At 40.4% G+C, this 19,130-nt stretch overlaps 1 protein-coding gene across 3 annotated transcripts in view; it reads right to left on the minus strand.

The window, feature by feature from the left end:
- The window catches only part of FRMD4B (FERM domain containing 4B), a 288,020-nt gene that overhangs the window by 170,724 nt on the left and 98,166 nt on the right, over positions 1-19,130 (minus strand). For all 3 annotated transcript variants that reach the window (XM_075321403.1, XM_075321404.1, XM_075321402.1), the window contains exon 2: positions 1,531-1,596. In XM_075321403.1, the coding sequence (XP_075177518.1) occupies positions 1,531-1,596 (66 nt within the window). The remainder of the gene's footprint in view (positions 1-1,530; positions 1,597-19,130) is intronic.

The following is a 19,130-nucleotide window of genomic DNA, read 5'->3' on the forward strand; positions in this document are numbered from 1 at the left end:
GGGATAGATAGATAGATAGATAGATAGATAGAGGGATAGATAGATAGATAGAGGAATAGATAGATAGAGGAATAGATAGATAGAGGGATAGATAGATAGATAGATAGATAGATAGATAGATAGATAGAGGGATAGATAGATAGATAGAGGGATAGATAGATAGATAGAAGGATAGATAAATAGATAGATAGATAGATAGATAGATAGATAGATAGAGGGATGGATACAGGGATAGATAGATAGATAGATAGATAGATAGATAGATAGATAGATAGATAGATAGATAGAGGGATGGATACAGGGATAGATAGATAGATAGATAGATAGATAAATAGATAGATAGAGGGATAGATAGATAAATAGATAGATAGATAGATAGATAGATAGATAGAGGGATAGATAGATAGATAGAGGGATAGATAGATAGATAGATAGATAGAAGGATAGATAGGATAGATAGATAGAGGGATAGACATAGAGGGATAGATAGATAGATAGAGGGATAGATAGATAGATAGATAGATAGAGGGATAGATAGATAGATAGATAGAGGAATAGATAGATAGATAGATGGATAGATAGATAGATAGATAGATAGATAGATAGATAGAGGGATAGATAGATAGAAGGATAGATAAATAGATAGATAGATAGATAGAGAGATAGAGGGATGGATACAGGGATAGATAGATAGATAGATAGATAGATAGATAGATAGATAGATAAATAGATAGATAGAGGGATAGATAGATAGATAGATAGATAGATAGAGGGATAGATAGATAGATAGATAGAGGGATAGATAGATAGATATATAGATAGATAGAAGGATAGATAGATAGATAGATGGATGTTTTTGGCTGTTCTCATCTATTAGGACTGCACCAGTATACAGCGTACACCCCGCACCGGGCAGGGTCTGGCGGGCACCTGCTTGGCACCACTTTCTCGCCAGTCTGGGGTCAGACAGCTTTGCGGAGCAGATGGCCGTCTCAATCCCTCCATGAGGGCAGCCAGTATTTCAGCAGATGGGGGGGGCTGCCCATTATGCAAACGAGGAACATGACACAAGACATCTGAGTTATCTTCCCAGAGACACTCGTCATTCTACTTATAATTAAATCCAAAGATATCCCGGGCACCATAGAGAGCCTTGTAAAAATTCAATATTTATTCTACAACATTGAAATTATCACGGCAGCGAGGAGGCAAAATATAGAGCAACGTTTCGGCCAAATGGCCTTTCTTAAGCCTAAAATATAGTAAAATAGGCTTGAGATAGACCATTTGGCTGAAACGTTGCTCTATATTTTGCCTCCTCGCTGCCATAATGTTTTCAATATTTTGGGTTAAATATTGGATTTTTACAAGGATTCTTTGGTCCTTGGATATCTTTGGATTTGCTGCTGTTTTGGGACCTGATGGGAGGTCATGCCCAGCAGCACATACTCATCACTGGTGCACGGGAATTCTATACTTATGGTTAAGACCCTCTATGAGAAAAAAAGACCCTGTGACGTCTCTTCGTACCTGCACCAATAGCTCCAACTTGCGGTCGTCCAACAGGTGCACCTTGCAGTGTCGGCCTTCTGCCATCTACAAAGACAAAAATAATAACTGAATCATTCAAATCCATTCACAGAGAGAAGCAGTCAAAGGGCTGAATACTCATAGGTATAGCAGTAGAGAAGATCCATCAACAGCAGCTTGCTGACATTTTTCAGTTGTAACAGGGTAAAATGATGTAAAAATAAACAAAAAACTGCATAACCTTAATGAACGTATAATACAAAGATAGTTTTATGCATCCCCACTACAGAGCTAGTAGGCTTTTTATTTCACCATTGCACTATTCTGAGTAGGAGTGAAGGGCACCATAGTGTAGGGGAGTAACTATGTGTTGGAGGCATCATAATGTGTGGGGGGCACATTGGGGGACATCTTACTGTATGGAGGTACTGTGGGGACATAATACTTTGTGGGGGCTCTGTAGATCACCACACTGTAGGAAAAAATGCACTGTGGGGACATCATATTCTGTTTCAGAGACTATGGGGGCATCAAACTGTGTGGGGGCACTGTCGAGACTTCATACTGTGTGGGGGCACTGTCGAGACTTCATACTGTGTGGGGGCACTGTCGAGACTTCATACTGTGTGGGGGCACTGTTGAGACTTCATACTGTGTGGGGGCACTGTCGAGACTTCATACTGTGTGGGGGCACTGTCGAGACTTCATACTGTGTGGGGGCACTGTCGAGACTTCATACTGTGTGGGGGCACTGTTGAGACTTCACACTGTGTTGGAACCAATGTAGGGACATCATACTGTATGGGGGCACTATGTGGACATCATACTGTAGAACATAATGCATGTTGGGGACATAATACTGTGTGGGGACTTTTTGGGGACTTTATACTGTGTAGGAGGCACAGTGGTGACATCACACTGTAAGGAAACTGTGGAGCACTGTGCACTGTGGAGACATCATTCTGTGTTGAAGGCACTGCGGGGACATCATACTGTAAAAGAGAATGCACTATGGGGACAGCTTACTGTGTGGGGGGCTCTATGGGGACATCATAAACTGTTAGAGGTACTGTAGGGACCTCATACTGTAGAAGAGAATGCACTATGGGGACATCATACTGTGTGGGGGCTCTGTGAGGACATCAAACTGCAGGAGAGAATGCTCTGTGAGAACATCATACTGTGTTGGAGGAACTGTGGGGACATCATACTGTGTGGGGACTCTGTAGGGACATCATACTGTGTTGGATGAACTGTTTGGACATCATACTGTGTGGGGGCATTATGGGAACTTCAAATTGTGTTGGAGGCTCTGTGGGGACATCATAATGTGTGAGGGTATTGTTCGGACTTATATTGTATTGGAGGGTCTGTAGGACATCATACAGTGTGAGGGCATTGTGGGGACTTATATTGTATTGGAGGTTCTGTGGGGACTTATATTGTGTTGGAGGTTCTGTGGGGACATCATAATGAGTGTAGGAATCTGTGGGGACATCATACTGTGTGAGGGCATTGTGGGGACTTATATTGTATTGGAGGTTCTGTAGGGACATCATACTGTGTGAGGGCATTGTGGGGACTTATATTGTATTGGAAGTTCTGTGGGGACTTATATTGTGTTGGAGGTTCTGTGGGGACATCATAATGAGTGTAGGAATCTGTGGGGACATCATACTGTGTGAGGGCATTGTGGGGACTTATATTGTGTTGGAGGTTCTGTGGGGACATCATACTGTGTGAGGGCATTGTGAAGACTTGTATTGGAGGTTCTGTGGAGACATCATACTGTGTGAGGGCATTGTGGGGACTTATATTGTGTTGGAGGTTCTGTGGGGACATCATACTGTGTGAGGGCATTGTGGGGACTTATATTGTATTGGAGGTTCTGTGGGGACTTATATTGTGTTGGAAGTTCTGTGGGGACATCATAATGAGTGTAGGAATCTGTGGGGACATCATACTGTGTGAGGGCATTGTAGGGACTTATATTGTGTTGGAGGTTCTGTGGGGACATCATACTGTGTGAGGGCATTGTAGGGACTTATATTGTGTTGGAGGTTCTGTGGGGACATCATACTGTGTGAGGGCATAGTGGGGACTTATATTGTGTTGGAGGTTCTGTGGGGACATCATACTGTGTGAGGGCATTGTAGGGACTTATATTGTGTTGGAGGTTCTGTGGGGACATCATACTGTGTGAGGGCATAGTGGGGACTTATATTGTGTTGGAGGTTCTGTGGGGACATCATATTGTGTTGGAGGAACTGTGGGAACATCATATTGTTTGGGGGGCACTATATTGGCATCATACTGTGTAGGGTTCATGAAAAGGGTATTGTAGTGGGATACATTACTTAGAGACACTTTTTTTATCTGGGTGCACAAACAAGGATTCATGTGCACAATACGTGTCCCTTTTCCTCTCTCTGAATGGTATAGGCATGACATTGATGTTCCAGTTATATACAGTATAACACTATCTAGAATTTTCATTGAAGCTTTGCAGAAAGTGACTACACAAAGACCCCTTTATTTTCTGGAGATATGGGCACTTTTACATTTCTGCTGAACTTCTAAATGAAGCTCCGTCTTATCTTTTCTATAAACTAAAAGCTTCAAGACGTTACGTCATCCGTCAGGTAGGGAGGAAGTGTCCGGCTGCAGATAATGCTGGATTGTCTACATCATGTTAAGTGCAAAATTCACATAGAAAAAGCAGATCCAGACTAAGGGGCGTCAAATAGGTCTAGAATGATGTTTGGAATTTTAAGAAATTAAATAAGTCACCAACCTAAAGGAAACTACTCAGGTTCCAGAAACTTCTCTGTTATACTTGGGAGCCATATTACTGTATTCTAATAATACCCTTGATGTCCCAAAATCATCTTTATAAATTAGCTAGGACTAAGGCGGTGGCGCATGTCACATCAACTTTCCTCCCTGAGCACCTGCAGTACGTTGGCTTCATTGATGATCGCACATGCTCAGGAGGTTACAGCGACATCAAGTTCTGCATTCTTACTTATCATATGTTACTCCTTTCTCTCTGTCCCTTCTTCTACTATCTAAAGGATGAGACTAACACCCTGCAGGATGAGACTACACAAAAGGACTGATTGTAAAAGACTGATGACTCTACCTAATATGCAAGTGTGAACAGGTGCATACTGAACATGAGATATACAGTATTATATCAAATAAAGAGTTACTTGTAATCTGAAATGCTAAGATATATTAACAATGAATATTGGAATATCAACATGTACTACTGCTAAGAAAAAACATCTAAAAATTTAGATACTTAACATATAAAAAAGGCCAGTTATATGTGAGCCCAACAGCCAACGTCAAGGCGTATCTCTTAATGTTGGGTCCCTGTTTACTCTAATGCCTAAAAACTCTCCAAAATATAGGCAGATAGGAACCCGCTAATAAAGAATTAAAATCGCCTAAGCTGATCAGAAGAAGTGCTCAGTCAGAAGGCAAGACCCCATAAAACATAAGAGATACACCTTGATGTTGGCTGCTGTGCTCACATATAACTGGAATTTTTTTTTTATACTAAGTATCTCAATTTTTATATGTATTTTCTTAGCAGTAATGCATGTTCATATTCCTACTGTATATTCATTGAAATGTTAAAATATGTTAGCAATGAATATAGGAATATGAACACATATTACTGCTAAGAAAATACATATAAACATTGAGATACTTAGTATATAAAAAGGCCAGTTATATGTGAGCCCAACAGCCAACATCAAGGCGTATCTCTTAATGTTCGGTCCCTGTTTACTCTAATGCCTCTCTTTGGATTAAAAAGCCCCCTCCAATTTATGGGACGATAGGAACCTCCCATAAAATCGTCTAAGGCTGATCAGAAGGAGTGCTCAATCAGAAGGCATGACCCCATAAAACATAAGAGATACACCTTGATGTTGGCTATTGGGCTCAGATAAAACTGGCCTTTTTATATGCTAAGTATCTCAATTTTTATATGTATTTTCTTAGCAGTAATACATAATAATAAATAATAATAATTTTATTCATTTATATAGCGCTATTAATTCCACAGCGCTTTACATACATTGGCAATACTGTCCCCATTGGGGCTCACAATCTAGAGTCCCTATCAGTATGTCAAGTTCATATTCCTATATTCATTGAAATGCTAAAATATGTTAGCAATGAATATAAGAATAAGGACATGTAATACTGCTAAGAAAATACATATAAAAATTGAGATACTTAGCATAGAAAAAAGGCCAGTTATATGTGAGCCCAACAGCCAACATCAAGGCGTATCTCTTAATGTTGAATCACTGTCTACTCTAGTGCCTCTCTTAGGGTTAAAAAACTTCCAATTTATGGGAGGATAGGAACCTGCTAATAAAGAATTAAAATTGCCTAAGGCTGATCAGAAAAAGTGCTCAATCAGAAGGCATGACCCCATAAAACATAGGAGATACGCCTTGATCTTGGGTGGTGGGCTCAGATAAAACTGGCCTTTTTATATGCTAAGTATTCCAATTTTTATATATATTTTCTTAGTAGTAATACAAGTTCATATTCCTATATTCATTGAAATGCTAAAATATGTTAGCAATGAATATAAGAATATGAAGATGTAATACTGCTAAGAAAATACATATAAATATTGAGATACTTTGCATATAAAAAAGGCCAGTTATATGTGAGCCCAACAGCCAACGTCAAGGCATATCTCTTAATGTTGAATCACTGTCTACTCTAGTGCCTCTCTTAGGGTTAAAAAACTTCCAATTTATGGGAGGATAGGAACCTGCTAATAAAGAATTAAAATTGCCTAAGGCTGATCAGAAAAAGTGCTCAATCAGAAGGCATGACCCCATAAAACATAGGAGATACGCCTTGATCTTGGGTGGTGGGCTCAGATAAAACTGGCCTTTTTATATGCTAAGTATTCCAATTTTTATATATATTTTCTTAGTAGTAATACAAGTTCATATTCCTATATTCATTGAAATGCTAAAATATGTTAGCAATGAATATAAGAATATGAAGATGTAATACTGCTAAGAAAATACATATAAATATTGAGATACTTTGCATATAAAAAAGGCCAGTTATATGTGAGCCCAACAGCCAACGTCAAGGCATATCTCTTAATGTTGGGTAACTGTCTACTCTAATACCTCTCTTAGGGTTAAAAAACCCCCTCCAATTTACGGAAAGATTAGGAACCTCCCATAAAAATGCCTAAGGTTGATCAGAAGGAGTGCTCAATATGTGAGCCCAACGGCCAACGTCAAGGCGTATTTCTTAATGTTGGGCCACTGTTTACTCTAATGCCTCTCTTAGGGTTAAAAAACCTCCAATATATGGGAGGATAGGAACCTGCTAATAAAGAATTAAAATTGCCTAAGGCTGATCAGAAAGAGTGCTCAATCAGAAGGCATGACCCCATAAATCATATATTATAGTTAAGTGACCCAACAGTAAGAGATACGCCTTGACGTTGGTTGTTGAGCTCACATATAATGGGCCATTTTTATATAATAAGTATCTCAATTTTAATATGTATTTTCTTAGCATTAAGACATGTTTATATTCCTATATTCATTGTTAAAATATCATAGCATTTCAGACTGCAACTGTCTCTTATTTCTGGATTCACATATGTCAGCATGGGAGCTGCATACTCAGAACCATAAGTTGTGGCATTGTAGGAGAACTTTTACAAAATTATGCATTTTGCTTTCACCCATGGAAACATGTTAAGATATAGCAAACACAATAAAAAAATATTTTCACGATTGTTTTATAATACGATCATTAGCATCAGTCTGCATCATATATAGGAAGAAGAAAGACACGTGTCAGCATTCTTCCCTCCTTTTCAGCCTTTCTTTCCTTGTCAATGAGATGGATTTTGGCAGATTGTAATTACCGCTGAGAGTCCTGATCAAAAGGTCTCCAGCAAACCTACTAAACGGTGCCCCCCGAGTGCCGAAAACGGTGCCAAGTCTGCCATATGCCCAATGATAAGCAGCAGACAGAGGTCAGACAGATGTCGGCAAGAACTGTTTCTATCTATATAGGATACAATCAAGGTTGCAAAAAAAGGTAAAACACTATGTGGTTCACTAAGACAATATATTATAACTGCATTACAAACAGTAACACCATCATAATAAATATAGCAAAAAATGCAATACAGTGCACAAATAAGTGCAAACTGCAATAAATGCACAGTGCCACAATAATAATGCTATATGGTGCCCTTATGGTACCATCATATACTGCATAAGTAATAATGTCAATATAGTTATCACGGGTGACTAGGGGACCTATGCTCGCCCTAAGACTGGGACCCCTGAGCTGACCCTCACCCCGGAGGTACTCTTAATGGTAGGGAGGTCCGGGTCCCCGACCTGGTCCAGTCTCCTGTCAGGCCCTGACCTAATACCCCCGAACGCGCAACCCAAGGTTGGGCAGGGCACGAAGTAATACACCTGCCACAAGACAAAGATAAGGGGGTAAATCTGAAACTCGCTCACACCGCAAATATCCACAGAGGGGAGACAAAAAGACACCGGAGGGGATAAACCAAAGGGGAAGCAGATAGCTCCCTGGTGTGACTATCATACAGCGCAGACAACAAGTCACTGGTCACCAAATGGAGGATTGCCACGGACGCTGCGATATCGCAACTGCAAGCAGAAACTATCTTCGGCGGTCTCTTACTACACCCCCCAGCCTTAAATAGAAGGAGACCAGCTGTGGAAGGTAATCAGTAACAGTAGCAGTTAAACAACTCAGCCGACGCCCAGCCGAGCAGAGCAGTTAAGAGAGACCATGTTGCCTGTCGGACTCTGCAATGTGTACAGAGTCCGACGCCGTGCAAGTAATCCGTGTGTGAGGATTTGGACAGCGCATGACAATAGTAATGCTCAGATCCTAGCTACACACTTGAAACAGGAGGTTAGTATCCAAAAAGGATTAACCCCTGCATGGCTGGGAGCAGTGAAACAACTCAGCCGACGCCCAGCCGAGCTGACCACTTGAGAGACCAGGTTGCCTGTTGGACTCTGCAATGTGAACAGAGTCCAACGCCTTAGAAGTAATCTGCGTGTGCAATCTGGACAGCGCATGACAATAGTAATTCTCAGGTCCTAGCCACACACTTGAGACTGGAGGTTAGTATCCAAAAGGATTAACCCCTGCACAGCTGGGAGCAGTGAAACATCTCAGCCGATGCCCAGCCGAGCTGACCACTTAAGAGAGACCAGGTTGTGTGTCGGACTCTGCAATGTGAACAGAGTCTGACGCCGTAGAAATCCGCGTGTGCAATCTGGACAGCGCATGACAATAGTAATGCTCAGGTCCTAGCCACACTCTGGAGATTGGAGGTTAGTGTCATTGTGCAAACATAACGTTCAAAGAATTTGCTCAGGAGTAGGGATCTAAAATAAAGAAATAGGCAGCCCCCGCCTTACCCCTGGAATCCACTGTAAGTACTAATGTCCCATCCATCAGTCTCCAGACCTGTGCAACCAATCACTGGCCGCAGCGGTATATTCATTCATTTGCGGATGTACAAGATGTCATCACTTACAGAACCAGTAGGGATTTTGGCACCAGCGGCACTAGGGCAGTGGGGGGGATTTTTTTTTTATCATCTTTACTACTTGTAAAATTAAAAAAAACTACAAAAAAACCCCAAAAAACTATATATATATATATATATATATATATATACACATACATATATATATATATATATATATATACACACGCACACACACACATGTGTATATATATATATATATATATATACATATATGTATATATATATATATATATATATACACAGACATATATATATATATATATATATATATATATATATATATATATATATATATATTTTATTTATTTATTTATTTATTATTTTTTTTTCCTTTAAAATGATCATCCATGATTCTTTTTTTCAAAAACAGCTCCGCACCTATCCATTGCACCTCAATAAAAATGTCAAAAATGTAATTGAACATACCTCACCTAGTTTTTGTTTTTGGAAATGTATAGAAATATTTTTCAATTCCTGGACTACCCCTTTTAATAAGGAGGAAATCAAGGTTTTATGTGGCTTAATCAATATTCTTAAAAATGCAACCATTCATAAAGACTTGAGTAAGAAGGTGTTGCCTCCTGGCATTTCTGTGCCCAGACTGCATTTGGGATAATTAGTAGCTATAGGGGGTGGAGTGGAAGCAGAAGCACCCGAGCACTGGGGCATAATGGTGCCAAAAATCCCCTCTGCCATATAAGAAGACACCAATAGATGGCACATGCTAAATGGCTATTGAGTTTGTGCAACCCCGAAGACTTAAAGGGTTTCTTCCATGTTCTGCCTTCAGGAGCGCAACACTGTACCGCATGCCGACGTCCTGCATGGTCCTAATGAGTGGCCACCAGAATGGTTGTGCAATTTGCCCGAATGCAAGCAATATTGGCACTGAAGCAGGATGTATCTTGCAATTTGGTCAGCTTCAGAGCAGCGCTTACAATTTCCATGGAAAAGAGCATGTAAGTGCTGCTCTGAGTCATTAGTGTATCCCACTCTGGGAAGACCTCTGGCGAGTCTGGGACCAGAAGTTCACAATGACTTATTGTTCACAGGTCTACTTTCTTTTAGTGCTGCAGGGGTTAAGGACTCTTTCCTACCTGGCTGTACTTTGTAGCCTTAATCTCAGGTGCAGCTCCTTGTTACTACTCCCGTTTGCTATAAAAAGCCAGTGTCTTACTATCTGATGCCGGTTATAGAATCACATTCTATGCTGACCACTTTGGAAGGAGCCTGTCTCTGGAAGAAGCTGAGGAGTCGTGACTATTGCAGCTGTGGTGTTTAGCTGGATTGGAGGAGCTTGGAATGTTTTTATTTTTGTGTCTATTTTCCCTCTGTTTGTTTCCCTTACTTCATGTTGGATTACTGCAGTGGTGAGACTAGTGCTCTTGCTAGCCTTCTCACTAGCCGAGGTGAGTTAAGGGCAAGCAGGGGCCTAGGCACGTGGTGGCGGTGGGGGAAGGACCCGTATAGGAAGGTTAGGGAGTGTAGAGTACAGACTCAGGTTATTTGCAGGAGGTGTCCTCTCTCCCCTCTTCCTATCGCCAGGGCCTTCCTTCTATACCATCCCCGTTGTTACCTTTGTGTTGCGGTGCACATTGAGTGCCTGTATCCTATGGTGTGACAGGTTATAGTTGTAGTTGCACCGAAGCACTACAGCCTAGAAGGGTCCAAAAGCTCCCTTCTACTCATCTGAGAAGACCAATACTATTAAAGATCCCTAATAGTTAGGGGCCTTGTTTGATATTTTGCATAGAGGCCCACAAACGTCAAGTTACACCATTGTCCAATGCAAAGGTGGTAAATAAGCCAGACAATGGTCAGTAAAACGTGAGATGACAAATTAGAGCCAAACGGAGAGTATTTGAAATAGGATGGAAATTGCAATATTGCTTGTTTTTACAATTAGTTTGAAATTCTACCCATATAGAAGGAATCTGTGTCAAAGTTTCTGCTCCAGGCAGAGACCCTGAGTCCAGTGATATGTTGTTTATTGTGCTGCTTGCTGATATTTTGATAAAATCACAATTTTTCCTGCTGTAAATCTACCATGCTGAGCCCTGTGTAACCCAGACTGCTTTATATAGGACACACATAGGAGACACTGAGACTGCTGTATATACATCACATAGGAGACAAGGAGACTACTGTCTAAGTCACATAGGAGACACCAAGACTGCTCTATTTACATCCCATAGGAGACATCGAGACTGCTGCATACACATCACATAGGAGACACTGAGGCTGCTGTATATACATCACATATGAGACAATGAGACTACTGTATTTAAATCACATAGGAGACACCAAGACTGCTCTATTTACATCACATAGGAGACATCGAGACTGCTTTATACACATCACTGTTATGATCCGGAACCATGGAAGACCACCACAAATCATTGGTAAAAGGTGAGAAGAGCATTGGCAACTAATCTGGCCGCCATCCCCTTACTAACCATCACAACTAGAAGTAGCCGAGGGGTGAACTAACATCCTGTGCACCGCGAACCCAGCCGGAGAACTAACTATCCTAAAGGTAGGAAAGATGAATAACTCTCTGCCTCAGAAAATAGACAAGAATAGCAAGCCCCCCACATTCAAAGACTGGGGTGATATAGGAAAAACACAATACACAGATAGATGATAGGATTAGCAAAACATGAGGCCCCCACTGACTAAAATAGGAAAGGACAGGAAAGGGACTGATGGTGGCCAGAGAAAAACCCTGCAAAATACCAACTTCCTGATAGTACAAAAAGGCCCTCAGATCGCACGATCTGAACTCTGTCCTATACCAGGTGCCCTTGTCATACCAATGAACAGAAAACAAGAATCATAACAAATTCAACAAGCCACAAACACATGGATCCAAAGGAGCTATACTCCAAACAGAACTGCAGGGAGTTCCCCAGCCAAGCAACTGAGGGGGAAAATCCCTGCATGCAAATAAACTGAAAACAACCACAGCAAATGACAAACCCAGATAAGCGCAAAAGAACCAAACCATAAATAAAGAGCAAGCACTTATCTGGGATAGATGTGGTGTGGACCAGGATGAAGCAGGCTGGAGATACAAAGAACAACTGACATCCGGCAACAGCCTGCAATCAGACCAGGATTTAAATAAGCAGAGAGTTAGCAAAGGAAACACTCATAGCACAACACACCTGGTCCAAGTCCAAACCATTCCTGGCCACAAGAGGGAGCCTCCCAGCAGCCAAAACATAACTAACATTCACAACACATCACATAGGAGATACTGAGACTGCTGTATTTAAATCACGTAGGAGACTCCAAGACTGCTCTATATACATCACATAAGAGACACCAAGACTACTGCATATACATCACATAGGAGACTATAAGACTACTGTATAACTCAATTAGGAGACACCAAGACCGCTCTATATACATCACATAGCAGATACCAAGACTGATGTATATACATCACATAGGAGATAATGAGACTACTGTATAACTCACATAGGAGGCACCAAGACTGCTCTATATACATCACATAGGAGACTCCAAGACTGCTGTAAATACATCACATAGGAGAAACCAATACTGCTGTATTTACATCACATAGGAGACATTGAGACTGCTGTATTTATATCACCTAGGAGACACCAAGACTCCTCTATATACATTACATAGGAGATACCAAGGCTGATGTATATATATCATATAGGAGATAATGAGACTACTGTATAACTCAATTAGCAGACACCAAGACCGCTCTATATACATCACATAGCAGATACCAAGACTGATGTATATACATCACATAGGAGATAATGAGACTACTGTATAACTCACATAGGAGGCACCAAGACTGCTCTATATACATCACATAGGAGACTCCAAGACTGCTGTAAATACATCACATAGGATAAACCAATACTGCTGTATTTACATCACATAGGAGACATTGAAACTGCTGTATTTATATCACCTAGGAGACACCAAGACTCCTCTATATACATTACATAGGAGATACCAAGGCTGATGTATATATATCATATAGGAGATAATGAGACTACTGTATAATTCACATAGGAGACACCAACACTGCTCTATATACATCACATAGACACCAAGACTGCTCTATATACATCACATAGGAGACACCGAGACTGCTGTATATACATCACACAGGAGACACCAAGATTGCTGTATATACATCACATAGGAGACACCAAGACTGCTGTGTAACTCCCATTGGAGACACTGATACTGCTGTATCTACCTCACATAGGAGACACTGAGACTGCTGTATATCTCACACTGGAGACACTGATACTGCTGTATAAACATCACATAGGAGACACAGAGACTGCTGTATTTACATCACAGGAGACACTGAGACTACTGTATACATCACATAGGAGACACTGACACTGCTGTATATACATCACATCTTATACTAAGTCCTTTTTGTGTTCCCAGATTTTCATTCATCAGTCGCCCATTTATCATTTATAATTTAGTATATAAAATTCAAAGAAAAAAATCAAAATGTAAAAAATAAATCACAAAGCAATAATAGGCAGAATACAAATGTACAACGCCCTTATAACAATGCTGTCAATCCACAAGGAAAGGGAAAAAGGAAATATTTCATATGGATCTAAATGACAGTAAATTTAAAGAGACCAAGGCCCCCAAACTCCCTAAAGTAGTAATAAAAAGTAACAAACTAAATCTACATAAAGTGCAACAAGGTAATGAGGAATAAAGTCGAATCCTCCTTCGTTCTCCACTTGCTCGTATCCTATTTATACACCAGAACCAGATTGTAATGATACGCCGGCACCATAGCGCGGGTATAAAAAGACGCTTACCTTACAATTAGACCCCACAAGATAAAGAAAACACTAGTAAATTGCAGATCATCGCAGAAAACACCAGTGTAACAAACACATTCCTATAAATACTACACGGTGGAAGCGGGATCGTGGAGCGGCTCCGGCTCCTTCCGGAACCAGCCAATCTCAAGGAAATGACATCCGTGTTTTCGGGGCTGATTACAGGTTTGGAAACAAAAGACATCTACAATTTTAGTGCACACAATCGCGGCTTTTCAGTATTTCTGGATTCGCATGAGTGGATGGATATATTCACTATGCGGATGTCATTTTTGCAGAATTTTTCCTCGTTTTTTTATGGTCAGCAAATAAAGATTTGTTGTATAATGAAAAGTTCTGCAATTTTGTAAGTAGTTTGTATATTCAATTATTGGCTGTTTATTCATTAAATAATGGAATAATGCAAAGTTGTGTCATTTTCTCACAGTCTTTGTCTATCAATTTCATATATTTTAAAGACCTCTGCTTGCTGTCACTGAATGCTACTCGCAACTGATTTTACAAATTTGTGTCATCTGGAACACAGTTGACTCTTTGTGATAACTTGCAGCAGTAGGTTCTGAACACAGACGTATATAACACTGCAGGTCTACTCACAGCGGAAAATTCATCACTTCTCATGCTACAATTATAGAACTCAAGCAGTGGGAGGTGTGAGGTGTATGAGACTGCTGTATATACATCACATAGAAGAAACTGGGACTGCTGTATATACATCACATAGAAGAAGCTGGGACTGCTGTCTATACATCACATAGAAGAAGCTGGGACTGCTGTCTATACATCACATAGAAAAAGCTGGGACTTCTGTATATACATCACAAAGAGGAAGCTGGGACTGCTGTATATACATCACATAGAAGAAACTGGGACTGCTATATATACACATCACATAGAAGAAGCTGTGACTGCTGTATATACATCACATAGAAGAAGGTGTGACTGCTGTATATACATCACATAGAAGAAGCTGTGACTGCTGTATATACATCACATAGAAGAAGCTGGGACTGCTGTATATATATCACATAGAAGAAGCTTGGACTGCTGTATATACATCACATAGAAGAAACTGGGACTGCTGTATATACATCACATAGAAGAAGCTGGGACTGCTGTCTATACATCACATAGAAGAAGCTGGGACTGCTGTATATACATCACATAGAAGAAACTGGGACTGCTGTATATACATCACATAGAAGAAGCTGGGACTGATGTCTATACATCACATAGAAGAAGCTGGGACTGCTGTCTATACATCACATAGAAGAAGTTGGGACTGCTGTATATACATCACACAAAGGAAGCTGGAACTGCTGTATATACATCACATAGAAACTGGGACTGCTGTATATACATCACATAGAAAAAACTGAGACTGCTGTATATACATCCCATAGGAGACACCGAGACTGCTGTATACATCCCATGAGACACTGAAACTGCTGTATTTACATCACATAGGAGACACCAAGACTCTTGTATAGACATCATATAAGAGACACTGAGACTGCTGTATATGCATGACATAGGAAACACAGAGACTGCTGTATATACATCACATAGGAGACACCGCCACTGCTGAATATACATCCACCACATAGGAGACACCAAGATTGCTGTATATACATCACATAAAAGACAACGAGACTGCTGGCTGTATATACATCACAGGAGACGCTGGGGAGCCTATCTATCTATCTATCTATCTATCTATCTATCTATCTATCCCTCTATCTATCCCTCTATCTATCTATCTATCTATCTATCTATCTGATACTCCAGGTTTTTGCTCCCCATCTTCGGGTGTAGTGGGGACAGAAGTCAGGGAACATTCTGTAGAAAAACACAATCACTTTTTACGTGTAGCGTTTCCCTGTCACAGTTCTCTACAATGAGGAAATAGAGTAGTAAAAATTCCACCAAAATGTGGAGAAAACTCCACTGTGGACGTCATCATGAAAAACTGGTTTGTGTCTTAAATATAAGAATGTCAAACTCCCAGCAGTGCAGACATACTGGAACCAGAGCTATTCCTGTGCACACACGGGTCCCACCACTTCATGGCGAGCTATACAATTAGGCAGGTAGTGAGCTCCCCCTAGTGGCTGGAGGCAGCTATAATTTCTTTTTAACTCTAAGGATATGAGAAGGGAGGCACTCCACTAGTAATACCAAAAGAATGGCACCCCAACAAAGTACAATACTACAATTATTTATTGAGGGGCACCCTGATGGTAGTCCTTTGCTATTGGTGCCACTCTTCTTCCACTAAATAATACTGCCTCAGCTGGCGGTATTATTTATTGTGGGCTCTCTGTTGGCAGTATTACTCATTGGAGACACTCTGCTGGCAATAGTATTTATTGGGGCATTCAGCTGGCAGTATCATTTATAGGTGACACCATGCTGGAAGTATTATTTATTGGGGGCACTCAGTTGTCAGCATTATTTATTGGAGCACTCAGTTAACAGTACTATTTATTGGGGCACCATGCTAGCAGTATCATTTATTGTGGGCACTTAGCTGCCAGTATTATTTATTGGGTGCAATCAGCTGGCAGTATTATTCTTTGCTATCACTCAGCTGCCAGCATTACTTATTGGGTGCAATCAGCTGGCAGAATTATTTATTGTGGGCTCTCTGCTGGCAGTATTATTTATTGGAGCACCATGAGGGCAGTATTATTTATTGGAGCACTCAGTTGCTAGTAGTATTTAAAGGGTCACTCATCTGGCAGCATTATTTATTGGAGCACTCAGCTGCTAGTAGTATTTATTGGAGCACTCATCTGGCAGCATTATTTATTGGAGCATTCAGCTGCTAGTAGTATTTATTGGAGCACTCAGCTGCTAGTAGTATTTATTGGAGCACTCAGCTGGCAGTATTACTTATTGGAGCACTCAGCTGGCAGTATTACTTATTGGAGCACTAAGCTCTCAGTATTATTTATTAGGGCACTTAGCTGGCAGTATTATTTATTAGGGCACTCAGCTGGCAGTATTATTTATTGGGGCATGGCAGTATTATTTATTGGAGACACTTAGCTGCCAGTAGTATTTATTGGAGCACTCAGCTGGCAGTATTATTTATTGGGACATGGCAGTATTATTTATTGGAGACACTCAGCTGGCAGTATTATTTATTGGGGCACTCTACTGGAAGTATTATTTATTAGGGCACTTAGCTGGCAGTATTATTTATTGGGGCACTCTGCTGGCAGTAGTTTTTATTTGGGCACTCTGCTGGCAGTAGTATCTATTGGGGCACTCTGCGGGCAGTATTATTTATTGGGGCACTCTGCTGGCAGTATTATTTTTATTGGTTCAATCTGCTGGCAGTATTATTTATTGGAGCACTCAGCTGGCAGTATTATTTATTGGGACACTCTGCTGGCAGTATTATTTATTGGGGCACTCTGCTGGCAGTATTATTTATTGGAGACACTCACCTGGCAGTATTATTTATTGTGGGCTCTCTGCTGGCAGTATTATTTATTGGAGCACCATGCTGGCAGTATCATTTATAGGGAACATCATGCTGGAAGTAATATTTATTGGGGGCGCTCAGTAGGCAGTATTATTTATTGGAGCACTCAGTTGACAGTATTATTTATTGGGGCAAAATGCTAGCAGTATCATTTATTGGGGGCACTTAGCTGCGAGCATTATTTATTGGGTGCAATCAGCTGGCAGTATTATTTATTGTGGGCTCTCTGCTGGCAGTATTATTTATTGGAGCACCATGCTGGCAGTATTATTTATTGGTGCACTCAGTTGCTAGTAGTATTTAATGGGGCACTCATTTGGCAGCATTATTTATTGGAGCACTCAGCTGGCAGTATTATTTTATTATTTATTGGAGCACTCAGCTCTCAGTCTTATTTATTGGGGCACTCATCTGGCAGTATTATTTATTGGGACACTCAGCTGGCAGTATTATTTATTGGCGCACTCAGCTGGCAGTATTATTTTATTATTTATTGGAGCACTCAACTGGCAGTATTATTTTATTATTTATTGGCGCACTCAGCTCTCAGTATTATTTATTGGCGCACTCAGTTGGCAGTATTATTTTATTATTTATTGGCGCACTCAGCTCTCAGTATTATTTATTGGCGCACTCAGTTGGCAGTATTATTTTATTATTTATTGGAGCACTCAGCTGGCAGTATTATTTTATTATTTATTGGCGCACTCAGCTCTCAGTATTATTTATTGGCGCACTCAGTTGGCAGTATTATTTTATTATTTATTGGAGCACTCAGCTGGCAGTATTATTTTATTATTTATTGGCGCACTCAGCTCTCAGTATTATTTATTGGCGCACTCAGCTGGCAGTATTATTTTATTATTTATTGGCGCACTCAGCTGCTAGTTATATTTATTGGGGTCACTCAGCTGGCAGTACAGTTAAGAGAGGAACATTGTCTTGTTATCATTTATGGGGTCACTCTGCTGCCATTGTTTTTGGGAGGAACACTAAATAGTCAGATTATGGGGGTCACTCCACTGACACTGTTATCAAAGGCACCGTAGCAATGATATTATTATTATTATTATTATTATTATTATTATTATTAGTGTGGTTTGCATTTCTGGGTGGAGTTTTTATGGGAAAAAAAAATCCTTTAAATTTAAGACTTAGACAAATATGAACCTTAAACCAAATTTGTCAAAGTTTGCATCAGAAGAAGATGAGAAACTGAACGGGGCTTAATATAGAGACAGACCCCGACTGCCGCGTGATCTATATTAATGGAGATGGAGATTTTATTAGCCGCTTCGTTAGAATGAATTGTTAATTGGGCTTGAATGATTTTTTGCCTTATAATTTCCATTTAAATAGAAGCGGAAGAAACTCTTAGTCATATGGAGGAAAAATAACCCCGAAGATTTCCTGCCATAGAGCGTTATAAATGGAGCGTAATGATGGTATTGGCAGAACCGAATATAGCGTATACACAATGGTGCGAGATTACTGCCGTCTCGGGAAGACTTCGGGGACGGGCGCGAGGTGTGAATAGAATCCTCTGTTAACAGTTGGCGAGATTTCAGATGGGATTGTTATAAAAATACACAAATTACACGGAAAATGTCTAAATGTAACGGAG

This window comes from Anomaloglossus baeobatrachus, chromosome 8, assembly GCF_048569485.1.
Source record: "Anomaloglossus baeobatrachus isolate aAnoBae1 chromosome 8, aAnoBae1.hap1, whole genome shotgun sequence".
Taxonomy (NCBI): domain Eukaryota; kingdom Metazoa; phylum Chordata; class Amphibia; order Anura; family Aromobatidae; genus Anomaloglossus; species Anomaloglossus baeobatrachus.